General features: G+C 40.9%; 1 protein-coding gene across 1 annotated transcript in view; it reads right to left on the bottom strand.

Moving 5' to 3' along the window:
- The window catches only part of bahcc1b (BAH domain and coiled-coil containing 1b), a 47,768-nt gene extending 46,047 nt beyond the window's left edge, over positions 1-1,721 (bottom strand). The window contains 1 exon segment of the mRNA XM_083686917.1: positions 1,410-1,721. Within this exon segment, the coding sequence (XP_083543043.1) occupies positions 1,410-1,581 (172 nt within the window). The 5' untranslated portion in view covers positions 1,582-1,721.
- Between the last annotated feature and the right edge of the window lie 13,841 nt (positions 1,722-15,562).

Here is a 15,562-nt window from a genome sequence, read left to right as displayed (position 1 = left end):
GACGAACATGGCATTGCATTGAAAGTATTTTTTCTAAATATGTCAACACAAGTTCTGTAGACCTACTGGCCGTTTCCCCAGATGAATAAGGTAGCCTAAGTAATCAATTTGATTTTACGCCGAACACATATAACTAGCATTAATATGTGTAGGTCTACAAGCACCCGCTCAGCTATAGGATTTAATACATGATTTAGTGCAGTAGACACCCCTTCCCTTCCCCCACCTTTACACACACACACACACACACGCACGCACACACACACACACACGCACACACACACACACACACACACACACACACACACACGCACACACACACACACACACACACACACACACACACACACACACACACACACACATACACACCTTCCCCTCCCCTCCCCCTCTGGGGCAGGATACCAAAGCTACTTGTTAAATCTAATGCATGCACCGTCAACCCATTCGCGCCCCGTCACGTCCCCGCTCAATATAGAAACCGGATTTTCTGGTATTACGCGCACCTCTATTAGCGCGAGCTCCTCGCTACCCCTACCGACTGACCCCCGGTCCAGGACCGGGACAGTCCCGGGAACGTAAGAGCTACGTACCACCGAACGGAATGCACCCGCTCGCATCACACTTCAACCTTCGCACCCTCACCTCAATCACGCGCACGCACACACAAACACCATTTCTGTTCTTTCACACAATAGGCCTACAGAACAAACAGGAGATAATGAATCAGACAATCTGGAGTTACACATGGATTAAAAACACTAATAGCAACATGCCTAATCCACGTAATTAAACGTAAAATATTTAGTGAATCAAACCACTAGGCTATAAAATAATCGCTGACATGATTATGTCACTTGAAAACTAATCAATTAGGCCTAAATATTAACCTAAGGAGGGTTCAGAATTGGCTAATTCTGATTTAATAAACATAACACTACATGCAGGCTAATTTACACACAAATATATTTTATTTTAGTCCACTTGTACTTTACTTCAACTTTCTACTATCATCATTTGTGAATTAATATATTCCCCGTATAGGCTTGATTAACCAAACGTGAGGCTTATTTTGCACTTTGTTTTGCAAGATGCACAATTATTATTAATCATAAATCCACTCTGCTTTGAAATCCGCGGAAGTAAGAAACAGCACCATAAACAGTTCAATCAAATTTAATATTGACTTAATCTGGGACATAAACAATCTAAGCAGTCTAGCTAATGTCCAAAATGACCACATCGTCTAACTAATTTCCCTTTCCAATAAATGTGTATTTGTCCATTAAAGGTTAGGGTTCTACATTGCTTCAATTCCTCACAGACAACAAGCAGCTGCAATGAGCATTTGATAAAATCTTTTAAATGTACAATTTACTGCCACAAAACAAGAGCGTATTCAAACCAACCTGAATGCGGGCCCATGGAGATGTGAGATGGGTAGTATTTTCCTGGCTGGAAGTGAGCGGAGTGCTGCACGGAGCTGTGGCCGCTAGGAGCTATCCGAGAGGCGGCGCGGTGAACCAACGCGCTCCGCTCTGTCAAAAGGTGGTGTGGAGGAGCGAAATCCCGGCTTTCCATTCTGGCGACGACTGGTTAATCCCAAATCTAGAGGAGAATCCAGAAGCACCAAACGATGTCCAAATGAAATAATCCCTTTTATGAACTTCGGATTCGTCTTGCATTAAGTCGAGATTTTGCCTTGTCGACCATAAAGTAATTCCCGGTCATGATCTACAGAGAAAAAAAACACAAGACACGTCAATGCTCAGAGGACAATGGGCCAAAACTCTGAAAGAAGAATTTAGTGGCGTAGCCTAAGTCTTACGCATCATCTTAATGTTGCCAAGATGAGTTTCTTTATAGCCTATAGGTCTATCTAAACGTTGGCCTACGTTCAGGATATGAATGAGAAATGTTTGACTTAGAAAACAAAACAAATAGGCTACCGTAGGACAGCCTACAGTAAACTACAGTAACTGCCTAGAAAGCCGTCTCCCTTTCAATGACAGAGTAGAGATGTGCCTTCAAACTCAACCACCGAATGATTGGTCATCCTAAACCAGAGGTAGTTTTTCTAACAAAGCCATTGGACTAATAGCCTACTGCATCGACGTATCTCATGTCTCTGCAACTGAGAAAAAAACATATAAATATATTTTAAAAAAAACTTAAGTAGCTAAAATGTTGGAATGTCTACCAATAACCAAATACCACAATACCAAATCCTATCGTCCTCAAATGTATTCTTATGACGCGTACCATGATCGTTTATTAAACATGTCAAAGCAAAACTCCATTTTGTAATGTGTTTTGTAGGCTAAATGAACTACTTGCAATATTTAGGTATAGGCCTATTATCCGACTGGACACAGACGTCAGTTAAACGTTTTGGTTTGACTGAGGTATCACCAAACTTGAGTTAAATGCAAAACCAACAAAAATGTTACTCATGTCTTGCATTTTGATTTAAAGTTGGGTGATAACTTTGAAAAACGTGGATTCAACAACTTTATCTGTGAATTGCGACAAGCTTATTAATTCCTTGAAATTCGTATACATTAGGTATATACTTTACTGACATGTAGGCCCCTGTTAATGTGCTTGAGAAGAAAAACATGTTTAAATTAAATGCAATTTTATATTTTAGTCAGCATTGCCCCTCACTCCTTGACAAAGACAATCACTTGACAATCACTTATGCAAGTATGGATGCAAGCAGGACACGTAGGCTATTATAAGAACGCATAGGCCTACTGAATTACCACCAGCATGAGAGACGTAAGCAATGAATATAGAAATACGAATCAGCGTCCTATATGCCTTATAGGACAGTCATTCACTTCAATAACACCCCGTGGCACTCAAAAATGGATACGTGGGCCTATATTCACAAAACACACCTCACTGGGCAATTTATTAGGCCCTTCAATGGAACGTCCATTGAGCGCTATGCTGATAACGGTGAACCTCAATTCTATCACTGAAATCTAAGATAAGGGAACAATGAAAAAAAAATCAACGGTCTACCAAAACTGGTGCTCTCTGTTGCTGTTTCTAATGACAAAATAGAGGAATACAGCGAGCATTTACTCTGTTCCCCTCTCTCTTACAGGAGTCCAACTTTCAGGAATTCTATCCTGAAAGTGAGAACAGCCCCGCTCAAAAGTCAGAGGCCTACGTTCAGCAGCTCTGACAAGTGTGTGTGTGTGTGTGTGTGTGTGTGTGTGTGTGTGTGTGTGTGTGTGTGTGAGTGTGAGTGTGTGTGAGTGTGAGTGTGAGTGTGTGTGTGTGAGAGAGAGAGAGAGAGAGAGAGAGAGGGAGAGAGACATTTTTAAATATGCTCGAGTATCCAAATACTCAAGCAAAAAAGTATTTGCATTCTAAATGTTCTCAATAGGCCTAAAGATGGGTCGTCATTGTCTCTTTCAAATAATGTATTCTACAATCCGTTGAACGTCTTTAAATGCATATGACATTTTGTGTTTAAGGCTACAAAGCAGCAATCTATGGTTATTTTCAGTCGTAAACAGACGTCTTCAATGTTTAGCTCTATTCCAACTCGAAACAAAGCTATATTCTAACAAGCATATCTAAATAGCCTACTGTCATTCAACAACGTCACGTAACTGAGAAGAGGCGATCGCTATAAAACAGTTAATCAAAATCTGAAAAAATAACATGGTAATTTAAATCTGGTATAGAGGTGGGAGGCTCTGAGACTTCCTTCCACTTCAATGTGAAAGACTACTGCCCCCCCCCACCTCCACCCCCACACCCCTTCCTCGCGAAAGGGTAAAATTATCAGGAGACAAATATCCTTCTCCAAAAGTATAATTGGAATGTATACAGCCACGACATTTTCTTCCATGTCATGTAAGACAAGTAAGGCATTTGTGCATAGAAAGACAAAACTCTTCACAAATGAATAGTCCCTGTAATAAAAAAATGTTATCGTTGTAGGCCTATAGCTCGTTCATTTACTTTGGGCCAAAGAGCATAGGTCTACTCATAGCAGTTCACTATTTTGGAGTAGGCTAAAGCAAAGTCACAAGCCATAACTTGGATACTAAATCAAGATATTCAAAGGTTGGTTAAGCGAGAGAGACACACCAAGCACAGCGAGAACAGCCGGGTGGGACTCGGCAAGATCTGGCTGTCTAGCCACTGTAGTAGGGAAGAGTGTCAACTACATGTGATCAACTACATCAGTAGGCCTATAAACATGTATATATATATATTTATATATTTCACAACTGATCATGCTAAATGCTTGGCATCATACGCGCTCGCTTTTTCGATAGGCTATTGCTGAATTCATATAGTAGGCCTACAAAGACACTCAATTTCTACCAAAAAGAGAGATCAAAATGTGACATCTCGTTCTCATGCAAGTGGTATTGGATATAATGTACATTTACAGTAATAACTGTATGCCTGTGTAATAAGTTGCAAAACACCTTTAGGGTTTCAACGGCACAAGTGTGCGAGCCTTCACTCGCACAAATACACAAATAACATTTGCTGAATTATGATTATATGCTAAATAATATTGTAGACTATTTTTCATCATATAACAATGTCAATAGTTATTATCAAAGCAGTAATCATTAAGAATATTGGCTTGCTATTACTATTTGTAAGACAATTGTGTTATTTGCAATATAATATATGTGCGAATGTGAATTAAGTGTGAATTAAATGAATGCATCTTGTTTTAACGTAAATGATTACCTCAGTCCCTCCCGTTTATAAGCTACATTTTCTACTAGAAAGACTCTGTTAAAAGCAGTACTTGAAAGTATAAATGTTTATTATCACAGACATTCAGAATACAATAAATGCATTACTTACTGGTAAGTTATTCCTTGCATAACAATTAATGATTTAAAATAGTACAAAAATACACAAAGAAAAAAAGCGGTGTAAAAAAAAACATGTGGAAATGGTTACATCCTAGACTGCAGATTGTAGTGTGCAGTTGAGGTATGGAGATGCATCGTAGAAGTTCAGGCTTCTAGTGAATCGACGCTCGAACATCCACCCAGAAACTCTCCCCGTATCCGCTAGTGCCACTCAACAACGCGGGAAGGAGGGACAGTGTGGGAACACGCTCGCCTATTGGTTTCGTAACTACAATGTAAGCGTGCCCGTGAGGCGCGCCCCACCATAAACATAGTTTGTGATTGGCTGTTATCCTGAGCCAATGGGGGAGAACCTAGAATTACAAAACAAAACGGCGGGCGTTTGATTCAAAACTCTCTTCACTGCACAGCATGCCCTGCACGCAAATGCGAGGAGACAGCCAGCATAATTCAGAGCAGTTCGTGTAATACTGGCCTTTTGATCACTAAAAATTAAATCCAGTATTTTGTAGGCTACTATAGTTCAATCCTCAAAACGGGCTACACTGTATATTTTTTGGTAGTTTATTTATTTCATTATTATTTCACAAAAGTATTTTTTTTTCTGATGCAGGCCTTCCAATTATAATAATTAATAATGTATTATTGGAATATAACTTATATGATTATAACCAGCCATTACAACTCTGCAGAAGGCATATTGTTTAGCCATTTCTGCAGTCATGCTTCAGTCATTCTTATAAAATTATAAAATACACCACAATATCCCAGACAAAGTATGAAGACCCAGGGGTGGTTGAAGAGAAGAACTTTTGCAAAACATACGATGGCTGTATTTAGAGAAGTCCGTAAAGACGACGGAAGTTGTTGTAACCATTCCACAAAAATAGAGTAAATTGGCATGTAAATACTATAAAGAGTCTGGTTGTTTTGAGTTCACTCATCTTACACGGGCACGCACACGCACGCAAGCACAGACGCATACACACACACACAGGTTGGGGAAATCTAATCACAACTTAATTTGATAGCATTACTGTCCTCGGGGTTAGTCTTGCTCACGGTTCACTAATTTAGTCAATTAAAAAGGAAGGATATGGCCTCGTGTGTTTTCATGTTAAAAAATCTCAGAGCTATGGGCTAATATTCCCAGCCAGTTTGTTATTACTGAAAGTAAAGGGTTAAAACTCCAGGCTTCGGCTGTGTAAAGTGTCTGATTGGTTGGCATGTTGCCAGAGTGCTGTCAATCACAGAGTGTAAACAAGGCTCTGATTGGCTGCTGGCCAGTCCGCACTGGGCTGCCTGAAAAAAGCAATTACTGCCCTTGCGGTTTCAAGGCCGCCCTGGGTTGAATGATGAAAGGAGATAAGGAGGGGCTGTTTCAAGGTGCCCTCACGGCGAACTCCGTTGGCCCCAGAGCAAAAGGAGAGTCAAGAGTGACTAAATCAAAGGGAATACGTTAAAAAGGGGGAAATTACATGTTGTATTAAATGTAGAGGCTAGATTTGCGGATTAATGCCAATAACAACTTTGCATTAGGAAAATGGAAAGGAACACGGCGACAAGGTCTGGAAATATCTATATAGTTTCTAACGGGAACTGAACGAGGAATATTTTTCCCGAGATACAAACGGCAAAACATTTTTTGTTTACAAGGAAAAGACGTGGAAATAGAGCGAGCTAGGCGCATTCAGTGATAGAATGGCGTGGATTCACGTTAAATTGTTGATCTTAAAACATTCGGTTAGGTTTTTATTGCCAGATATTCAATAAGCATGCTTAAGTAAGTGGACATTTCCGTTTTTTACGCAGTAAGTACATTACAATCGCAAATTGGATTATTACCATAACCGTTGAAGGATACATCACATAGGCTACTCTGTGTTGGTGTACTTGTTACGATAATTCAGACCATCTAATGTCAGAAGAAGAGACACATTTAAGAAAGAAGTGACATGAGTGATCACGACAAATAAATAAATGATCTATTCTTCCGCAATGATTGTAGGCCATCTCAAATAATATCTTGAACCTGATCTAGAACATTATTGTTTTTGTTGAGAAAAAGTGCAATTATCAAATAAGCTGATAAAAAGATAAAAATGAAAAATAAAATAATAATAGTACTAATCATCATCATCATAAGAATAGACTAATTGTAGGCATATCATTCAGAATATTGATGTTTTAACATCACTTAAAACTAATAAATTATCAGTTTCTAACTATCAGTCAATATCTAAGTCTAAATACCCTTATGATTCAATTGCGGTTACACAATATTTATAGACATCAGAAATGAAAGGCGACTGAAAAAAACAATTGATAAACTAACATCAACATTTCTGAAATGGATATGGTGGATATGTCACAAACAGACATCACTAGTGAACTTTTTAGATAATTCATAAAGAAACCATCTACAAGAGAGAGACCCCTACCATTTGACTAGCACCAAATGGACAATTGCAATCCAAAGAATCGTAGCCAATTTAAATTGTCTTGTTGTAGACGAAAATGAGCCTTCCACCATTAAATGAATAAACGCAATTTACATCAAATAATGTAAAAACGAGCAAACTTATCATGTGCGTGTAATTACATAATCGTTACCTCGTATCACATTTAGCACCCTGCATTCCATGGGTCGTAACCCCTGTGCCCTGCCAATGGGTTGGAGCCCCCACCACACACACACACACACACACACACACACACACACACACACACCACACCACACCACACCACACCACACCACACACACACACACACACACACACACACACACACACACACACACACACACACACACCACACCACACCACACCACACCACACCACACCACACCACACCACACACACACATACATACACACATACATACACACACACACAATTTGGCCTAAATCTGGTTATCAATATTCTGGAGACAGCCTACATGCCTCAAAATCTAGGATTTATTGGGTTGCCTAAAATATGCTAAATATGCCTGACATTTCAGTCATTTATGCATTAGTGTCCATTAAGATGATAAAAGCAGATGTATAGGCTACGTGTGAAATTCTTAATTAGTAAAATCATATAATGTAGTAGGCCTATATAAATTGCATATTATGCTTTCCTCGAGTTATGTAGCGTTGGCGTTAAACAGACGCGTATTTTCATTAATTTTGTTAAGAAGATTTTCTAAGAAATCACCTTCTTTCTCTCCCATTGCATTCTACAATACTGTTGTCTTTAAAACTAATGACATCGGGACAATAAAGAATTCTGTTCCGAGGCTCACAAAAGGGGTCCCGCACTTAAAACAGAAATCTGCATTTAATTTATTTAGTGACAAGAAAAAGCCTTTTACTGCTTGATTTTTATTGGTTCTTTTTCACTTAAAAGGTGGGGGGTTGGGTGTGTGCTTGATGTAGAAAGCATCACACACACACACACACACACACACACACACACACACTCTCTCTCTCTCTCTCTCTCTCTCACACACACACACACACACACACACACACACACACACACACGTCTTTTCTATCTCTGGTCCGTGTGCCAGCGCAAGCTACCCTATACGGAGGGGGCGCGCGGATAATTAATGCGGATTGACTGATTGCTCTTGAAACAGACCGGTCCTGCGCGAGGGATTGTCCTCGAGCAATGAAGCGTTCCTGACTGACACTTTCCCCCCTTCCCTTCCCTTCCCCTCGCCTCTCTCACACCCAAACTACTAGAGCGGGGTGCTTTTTTGCCATGCAGGAAAGGCCCACTTCCAAATAACAGGCTAGAGTTTTCATTTCCGCTGGAGAGAAGAACTTCTCCCTGTTTGACCAAGGAGGTTTGACCTGCGTTTCTACCGTGACCAGTGGACTCCATACTGGAACAGTAGAACATCCGCACAGTTTGCTCCGCGCTCGAGGCATTCTCCAGTCTAGGCTACCGAGAAGGTGCGTGCATGTAACGTCTGCGCACGTGTCCGCGTACGGACTGGTATTAAATAAATAAAGGATGTCACGTATGTGCCTTGGCGTAATGGTCTTTAGCTAAATAAACTTCGTAGTCTACCGATACACATTTTTACCGCGCAATTTGCAGTCAACGGGAGCGCTATGACAGGGCGAGTTAAATGAGGTCCAAATGAAGACCAGTCTCTACGGGAGGGCCTCTTGTGTGTAACAATTCTATTCTCACGAAAACATTTCTAATGTCCTTTAATGATGACGGATTCCAAAGAGGGCCTTTCACCAGGGAAACGCCTATAGCAAACAAAATGTATCCCCCAGGGAGAGTAATGACATTACAGACTAACTAAAATACACCAAATGTAGTTTATTAAAGATGTATTCCTCTATTAGTTGATACATAATGGGGAACTAAGCAGTATAAAAGTAGGTCTGTCTATCTATTATGCGTTCCAGGTGCAACGTCGTTTGATGTAAGCCTTAGGTGTGGGTTATTATACGTGCCTACACCTGGGCTCGCGTGGAGAAGCACCCTTATTCCCAAGTCCTCCATTGGAGATGTTTAGATACAGATTTGGCATATTTATCGGTATAACTTTAACTCCTCACCCGGACGTAGCCTAATGCGCTGGTCCCTGAAACACCAATGACATAATGGACTAAGAACTTCAGCTTAGGCTACACAAAAACAACATGACCTTTTCCTCCCAGTGTGTGCAGGAGATGGTACTATTTCTGGTCATCGTGATAGATTCTTCACAACAGGTCATCAGTACAATGTTCAACAGTATAACAAATAGTTGTGCAGCACTGACTCATGATGAGGACTTAAATGCAGAAACTAATTTTGAAATGAATTAAAAGCGCTGTTGTATACTGTATAACATTGGCTAATATTTCAAATATCGGTAACTGAATTATGCAAACTGATCAAGTCAAACTACAAAGGACGAGAAACATGTAATGCCATAGACCGTATCTGACAATGTGTCCGAATTCCAGTCTTTTTCAGAAGTAGACAGCTTGCGAAACAGCAAGACGGTGACAATAGGGTTGGCCAATACTGGAACAGAATGGCATCTATTACCGAGGTCGACAAATAACATGTCGGCCCTCTCATTATCAGCATTTGAGCATTCATGATGTAGCCTGGACTTTTGTATGGCCTTGTGTACCTGCACGTTCCATCACTCCCTCTCCCCCCCCCCCTCACCCCAAAAAATCGTAACCCTTGCACAAAGTCCATGTAGTCTATAAAATGCAGGACGCGTAGAGAAGAGAGCAGCACCGCCTAGCGCGGTAGATAGACACAAATAATGGGATTAGGCAACAGTATACGCACATCTTGACATGTGATGAGTGTTTCAACCTAAACCTATAGCATATACCTCCAAGTCAACATTCATTTCATTTGGACACCTCGGAATTCAAAGCAAAGCACCGTTTCTCTAATTAGGGTTCAAACCAGATTTACTGGCATGCCTTGACCAGGAGAGGCAAATTAGCGTTCACTTCAAACTGCCAACAGAGGGAAAGGCCGGAGCTTATGAGGTCTGCAAAGAGAGAGCTTTATTACTTTATAATACATTGCGTCATTTGAAATATGACCGATTGAAAAATACGAAACCCCTGCCTTGTCTTCACACCTACACACCACACACACTCAAGCGCAACATGATTTGACACGATTGGCTTGGGCCTGTGCTAACAAAATATGAGATATTGCATTACGCTTTTCTGTTTCATGGCGATGATGATGAGACGGGTAGACTCTCAAGGTCTAAGAAAGATCTCATGTATAGGCCTCTCAAGGTCTATGAAAATGAAGCTTCATGCCGGCTGAGACCGTCGATGAAGAGCACGCAAAACACCTTACAATTGTGCCATCTAAAAGTTCTAAAAGCCTAAAGGCTATATACGAACCCCATGACTGAATATGGGTTACATATGGCAGGTTATTGTTTCCGTGTTTGTGTGTAAAATATCCACATAGGCTACAAAATAATCTGGTAATTGTCGTTTTTATTTTCTTAATTTGGGCTCATGACACTACTGGGTCGTCGTTTGTCCCAGCTCTGAATCCAGGTTATCGATAGGAAAACCTGCATCCAATTAAGACGAGAATAAGTCTACCTCCTATAAAAAGCACATGCCTCCGTCATTACGACCTGTTTTATTGAAGAGGCTAAACGTCAAACTATGCAAAATAAAAGACTATAACAACTTCAACACGCTACAGTTTTTGGTATGAGAGATAAAGTCGTCTATGGTCAATTCAAGAAGAACATGCATTGGTGTGTTATAGATCCAATGGGTTAGATTAGACTGTTAAAAAATCTTTTGAAACTGCTTACAATTATTGAAGGCTATATATTTTGAGGTCAAATAAAAGCTGAGACAGTAAAAACTGCAAAATGGCGCAAATACATTTCCCCCAATTGTTTAGTAGCCCATTATGTCACTGAGGGCCTTTTGGCATAAATGTTTGAATGGAGACCAATCAATAATTGTCAAGTCACTTCCTCAAATTTCACTGACAATTAAAAAAACTACATTTACTGAAATATTAAGACTACATTCTTTAAAATGTGAAAAGCCTGCGAAAGGCGAAGGGGCCGGTCACAAAAAGACATAAAAATTGTTGACCATCTCACTCAGCTTAAGTCTCTCCTAATGCGCACGAGATGGATAGGCAAATATTACAGAAGATAAGCTACAAAAACAACTGAACAGTGCTCAAATCATGTGTGTGTGTGTGTGTGTGTGTGTGTGTATGTGTGTGTGTGTGTGTGTGTGTGCGTGTGTCTCACGTTCGTGCGCGCGATGGGGAGATCAGTGAGGTGTTCTTTTCGCACATGACGCACTGTTAACAATCAGATACGCATCAACTTATCGCATTACCATTACCATATAAAACACTTTTAAGTGCCCAATTGTGCGAAGAAGGCACCAAACTATCTTTACATAGCTGGATGGTCAAACGTTAAGCAGGCATCGAAACCTCCATCAGCCTCTTCCTATTCTCGAATAGGGTGTGTTTGTGTAAGTGTGTGTGTGTGTGTGTGTGTGTGTGTGTGTGTTGTAAGCGCCTAGACTGTGCCTGACCTTCCGCCTTAATAAAATCTCCAATATTTGAATTGATTCAGGAATAAATTGCCTGGCTCACTTATAACCATACATTAACATTTTAAAATGCCTATTAATAACTGTACACATAGGTGTGCTTAATGCTAAATACCATGTTACATCAGGCAAGATACTTTTAGCTATGTTTCATTAACTCGTACCTAGAGAACAAACGCTACAGACGTAGGTCGACCCAAGATCTTTTACCAAGTCAGAACAAAAAATAGCCTACATATTACAACATATGCACGTAATCCGTGTGTATACTTGTCATAAAAAATCATTCGGGCAATTATAAACTTGGTCAAAATGTCAAATGTTTCCGTGTGCAACATAAAGAACGCTTAAAGTGGTCTTGCCTCGGAAAGGGCCGCGCTGTACGACGCCAAAATTAACCATAAAGGTTATGTTATTAGACGATCACTTGAATCGATAGCAACTAGAACAGTTGACACACGGTTGGTTCAACAATATGCTCCCAAAATTTCACATTTCAGCTGAATGAGAGAAGTAAAAATGTAAGCTATGCTGAAAATGATCATTGTGTTAACCTAAAATGTTAATCATTACATGATACGCAATTAGGTATGATTGATGTATCAAAAAACGCTATGTAAATTAAGCGTTTCATAATACAAACAAATGTACTATATTAAAGTGGTTTAAATTCACATGTGCAAATCCTAACGCGTAGACAGCAATCTACAACCCATATTTTGAAAGGAGTATCAGAGAATGATAATACAAATGTAAACGAGTTCCACATACAACAAGTTATGTCAGACTTTATAAACGTTTTAAACTTTATCCGTGGAAATAGAGCAGTTTATTTGTATTCAGTAATTCACAGTGACAAGATAAATCAAAATCTGGAGAGAAGAAAACACCTACCTATAAAAACGACAGTCCGTCCGGCACAAACCTGTATTTATAACACGGGATCGCTATTGATTTACGGAGAAGGGAGAAAACAACATAAGAAATCAGGGGCGAAAACCCCACTTAAGTTTTTATCCTAAAACTGTAAAAAAAAAAATATAATAAAAAAAATAAAAAATCCGTGATTATGTCAACTAAGCCTATATACTTAATTAAATAACCGCATTATTATGCATTCTCCTCAATAGCGCTCCACTTCCTTTCGTACTGCCTATTCCAAAGAAAGTAGTTTACAGCTGAAGTAATCTATTTGGTTTTCCGTCCGGTCCAACTCTAGGTAGTGTCCTAAAAACACATGATCCTGTGCTTGTGCGCGCGAGAGACGGAATCCGTCCGAATAGAGTCTCCTCGAGGCTGTATAATCGCAAATTTATGGTTGGATGACGCGTCCCCTCTCTCCCACAATGAAGCTCGCGCGCTGACATTAAACAGAAAATTGATGGAGAGACGAGCGAAACGCAATCCCCCTCTCTCTTCGTCCAGGACAGAGCTTTCTTGCCTATTTTAATCAGGGGAGGGAGCACAGGCACATCGACCGTGAACGAGAATGCCCCCTCTCTCTCAAACACACACACACACACACAACCGAAAACACACACCTTCCTCGTGCCATTATTGTTTTGTTTGCATATCTGATTGTTGTCATGAACCGGATCTACGAAGGGATCTGAGAGAGGGAAGCGTAGAGACAAGGGAAATGGAGAGAGAAACCCGCCTTCCCCATTTTGGAGGGATTTGGCTGGTTAACATCGAGCCCCCTTGGATCCTCCGGTTGGCATTTTCACATTTTCCTGCTTCTAACACCGACCATACACTTATCAAACTAGTGGCAGCAGAAAAACACTCCCAAGTTTCGGCACACCCCCCTCTCCCAGAGAGTGCTACCACACGCATTTCACGGTGCTCCGCGTTTAAGAAGCATATTGTTGTACAAAGATGACGAGCGGAGGCAAACACAAAATACACACTCGGTCTGAGTTATAAAGAGCACCCTAACTATTTAGCACACACGTAAAAGTCCATGGCGTTTATACGAGTCTGTTCCAGACCTTTGATCAATTTTAAACGGTGCAGACGAGTGTGTGCGTAAAAGCACGATTTGGCGCGCCAAAAGAATGGTTCCCCGATTATTAATTATTAGTCGAGCAGGAAATACAACGACACATCATTCTCGATTCACCAGGCCATTAGATGTCAGGAAACGAAAGCAAAAATTACACAGAAACACATTCCAGTCGATGAGTCGTTTACTTAAACAAGTTCCCGTAAAAAAAGAAGCAATCCATTACAAGGACAAATGGGAAAAATTGAATGCGCGTCTTGAAAATGTAATGCAGAATATGATCATTAAAATACTAGCGCCTCAAAGTAAACCCTGAGACTCTGATCTCGAGTCTTTCCCTCTCCCCTCGAGCCCAACTGCCCCTACCATAGGTCACCGCCCCAGGAGCCATGACGTCAGGAGGTTAACCCCTACTATACCGGGTGGGAAGAGTATCTCTCTGTGTGTGTGTGTGTGTGTGTGTGTGTGTGTGTGTGTGTGTGTGTGTGTGTGACAGGGAGAGGGAGAGATGGGGGGGGGTCTTTCTCTACAGACTAATTGAGAGCTCATCAGGCAACAAAATACATACATACAATACAAGTATACCTCATACACAGTCAGATTAAAACATTTTTTTACACCAACATGGAATTTCATATTCAAGGCACAAGCAATGCTCTGGCCAAACTAACCAAACACTGAAATAGGCAGAGAATGACCATTAGCTTAAGAATTGGAGTTTAAACTGGGAAACAGGGTAATTTTATTCTATCTAGAACCATGCACATACATTCTACCATCAGATTAGTTTCTTTCTTCCAGAATGTGTCCCTGCAGGCATGTGCACAGGTAGGGGTGAAAGGGGCAACAGCCCCTGCCCCCCTTTGCCTTGCCCTCTTGGATGATGTTTTTTTTGGTATAAAAGGTTGTCAGTGCAGGATAGGCCCCCCTCCCTTTTGGGTTGGGGGGGGGTGTGTGTGTGGGGGGGACAGCACCTGCCCTTCCATAAGTCTGCATGACTCTGTGTCCCCGACAGGATTTGTGGGGAAGGGGAAGTGGGAGGGGGTAAGGTGTGCATCAGGAAGTTGACCTTCACTTGCCATTGAGCACTGATGCACTATGGGATGTGGAGTCCAATAAACAAGCAGTGGGTTCTTATCTGAGCAGATATAAGGTTATCCTCCCCAAATCGTCAAAACCGACCTTAGATCAGCTTCTAAGGGCAACTTCCTCCTGTTCCATTTTACCATTCTGCAAATGGACCCCCTGGCAACAGACTATATGACACCAAGCTTACCACCTCCCCAATCAGAACAATTAAAACAAGCCTATTTGCCTCACTGTTACCCCGAGCCCCCCACCCACCTCAACACACTCACACGCACACACACACACACACACACACACACACAACCCAATCCCATTCACATTCTGCCCTATGTTATGTAAACACACTTACTATGAGGAACTATCAGAGATGTCAGGTGGTGACTCTAGTTCTGGAACTAGGGGTCAGGTTTTTTTCCTGGCTAATTAAGTCATTAGTGGGAAAAAAAACAAATAAAACGGATTTACAAAAGGAAAATATCTTGGGCTACAAAGCATGATTAGGGCCCCAGTTAGCTGTCCACC

This window comes from Argentina silus (genome assembly GCF_951799395.1).
Source record: "Argentina silus genome assembly, chromosome: 16".
Lineage (NCBI taxonomy): Eukaryota > Metazoa > Chordata > Actinopteri > Argentiniformes > Argentinidae > Argentina > Argentina silus.
Note: the sequence above shows the minus strand (reverse complement) of the source record. Positions and strands in the feature narration are given on the sequence as shown.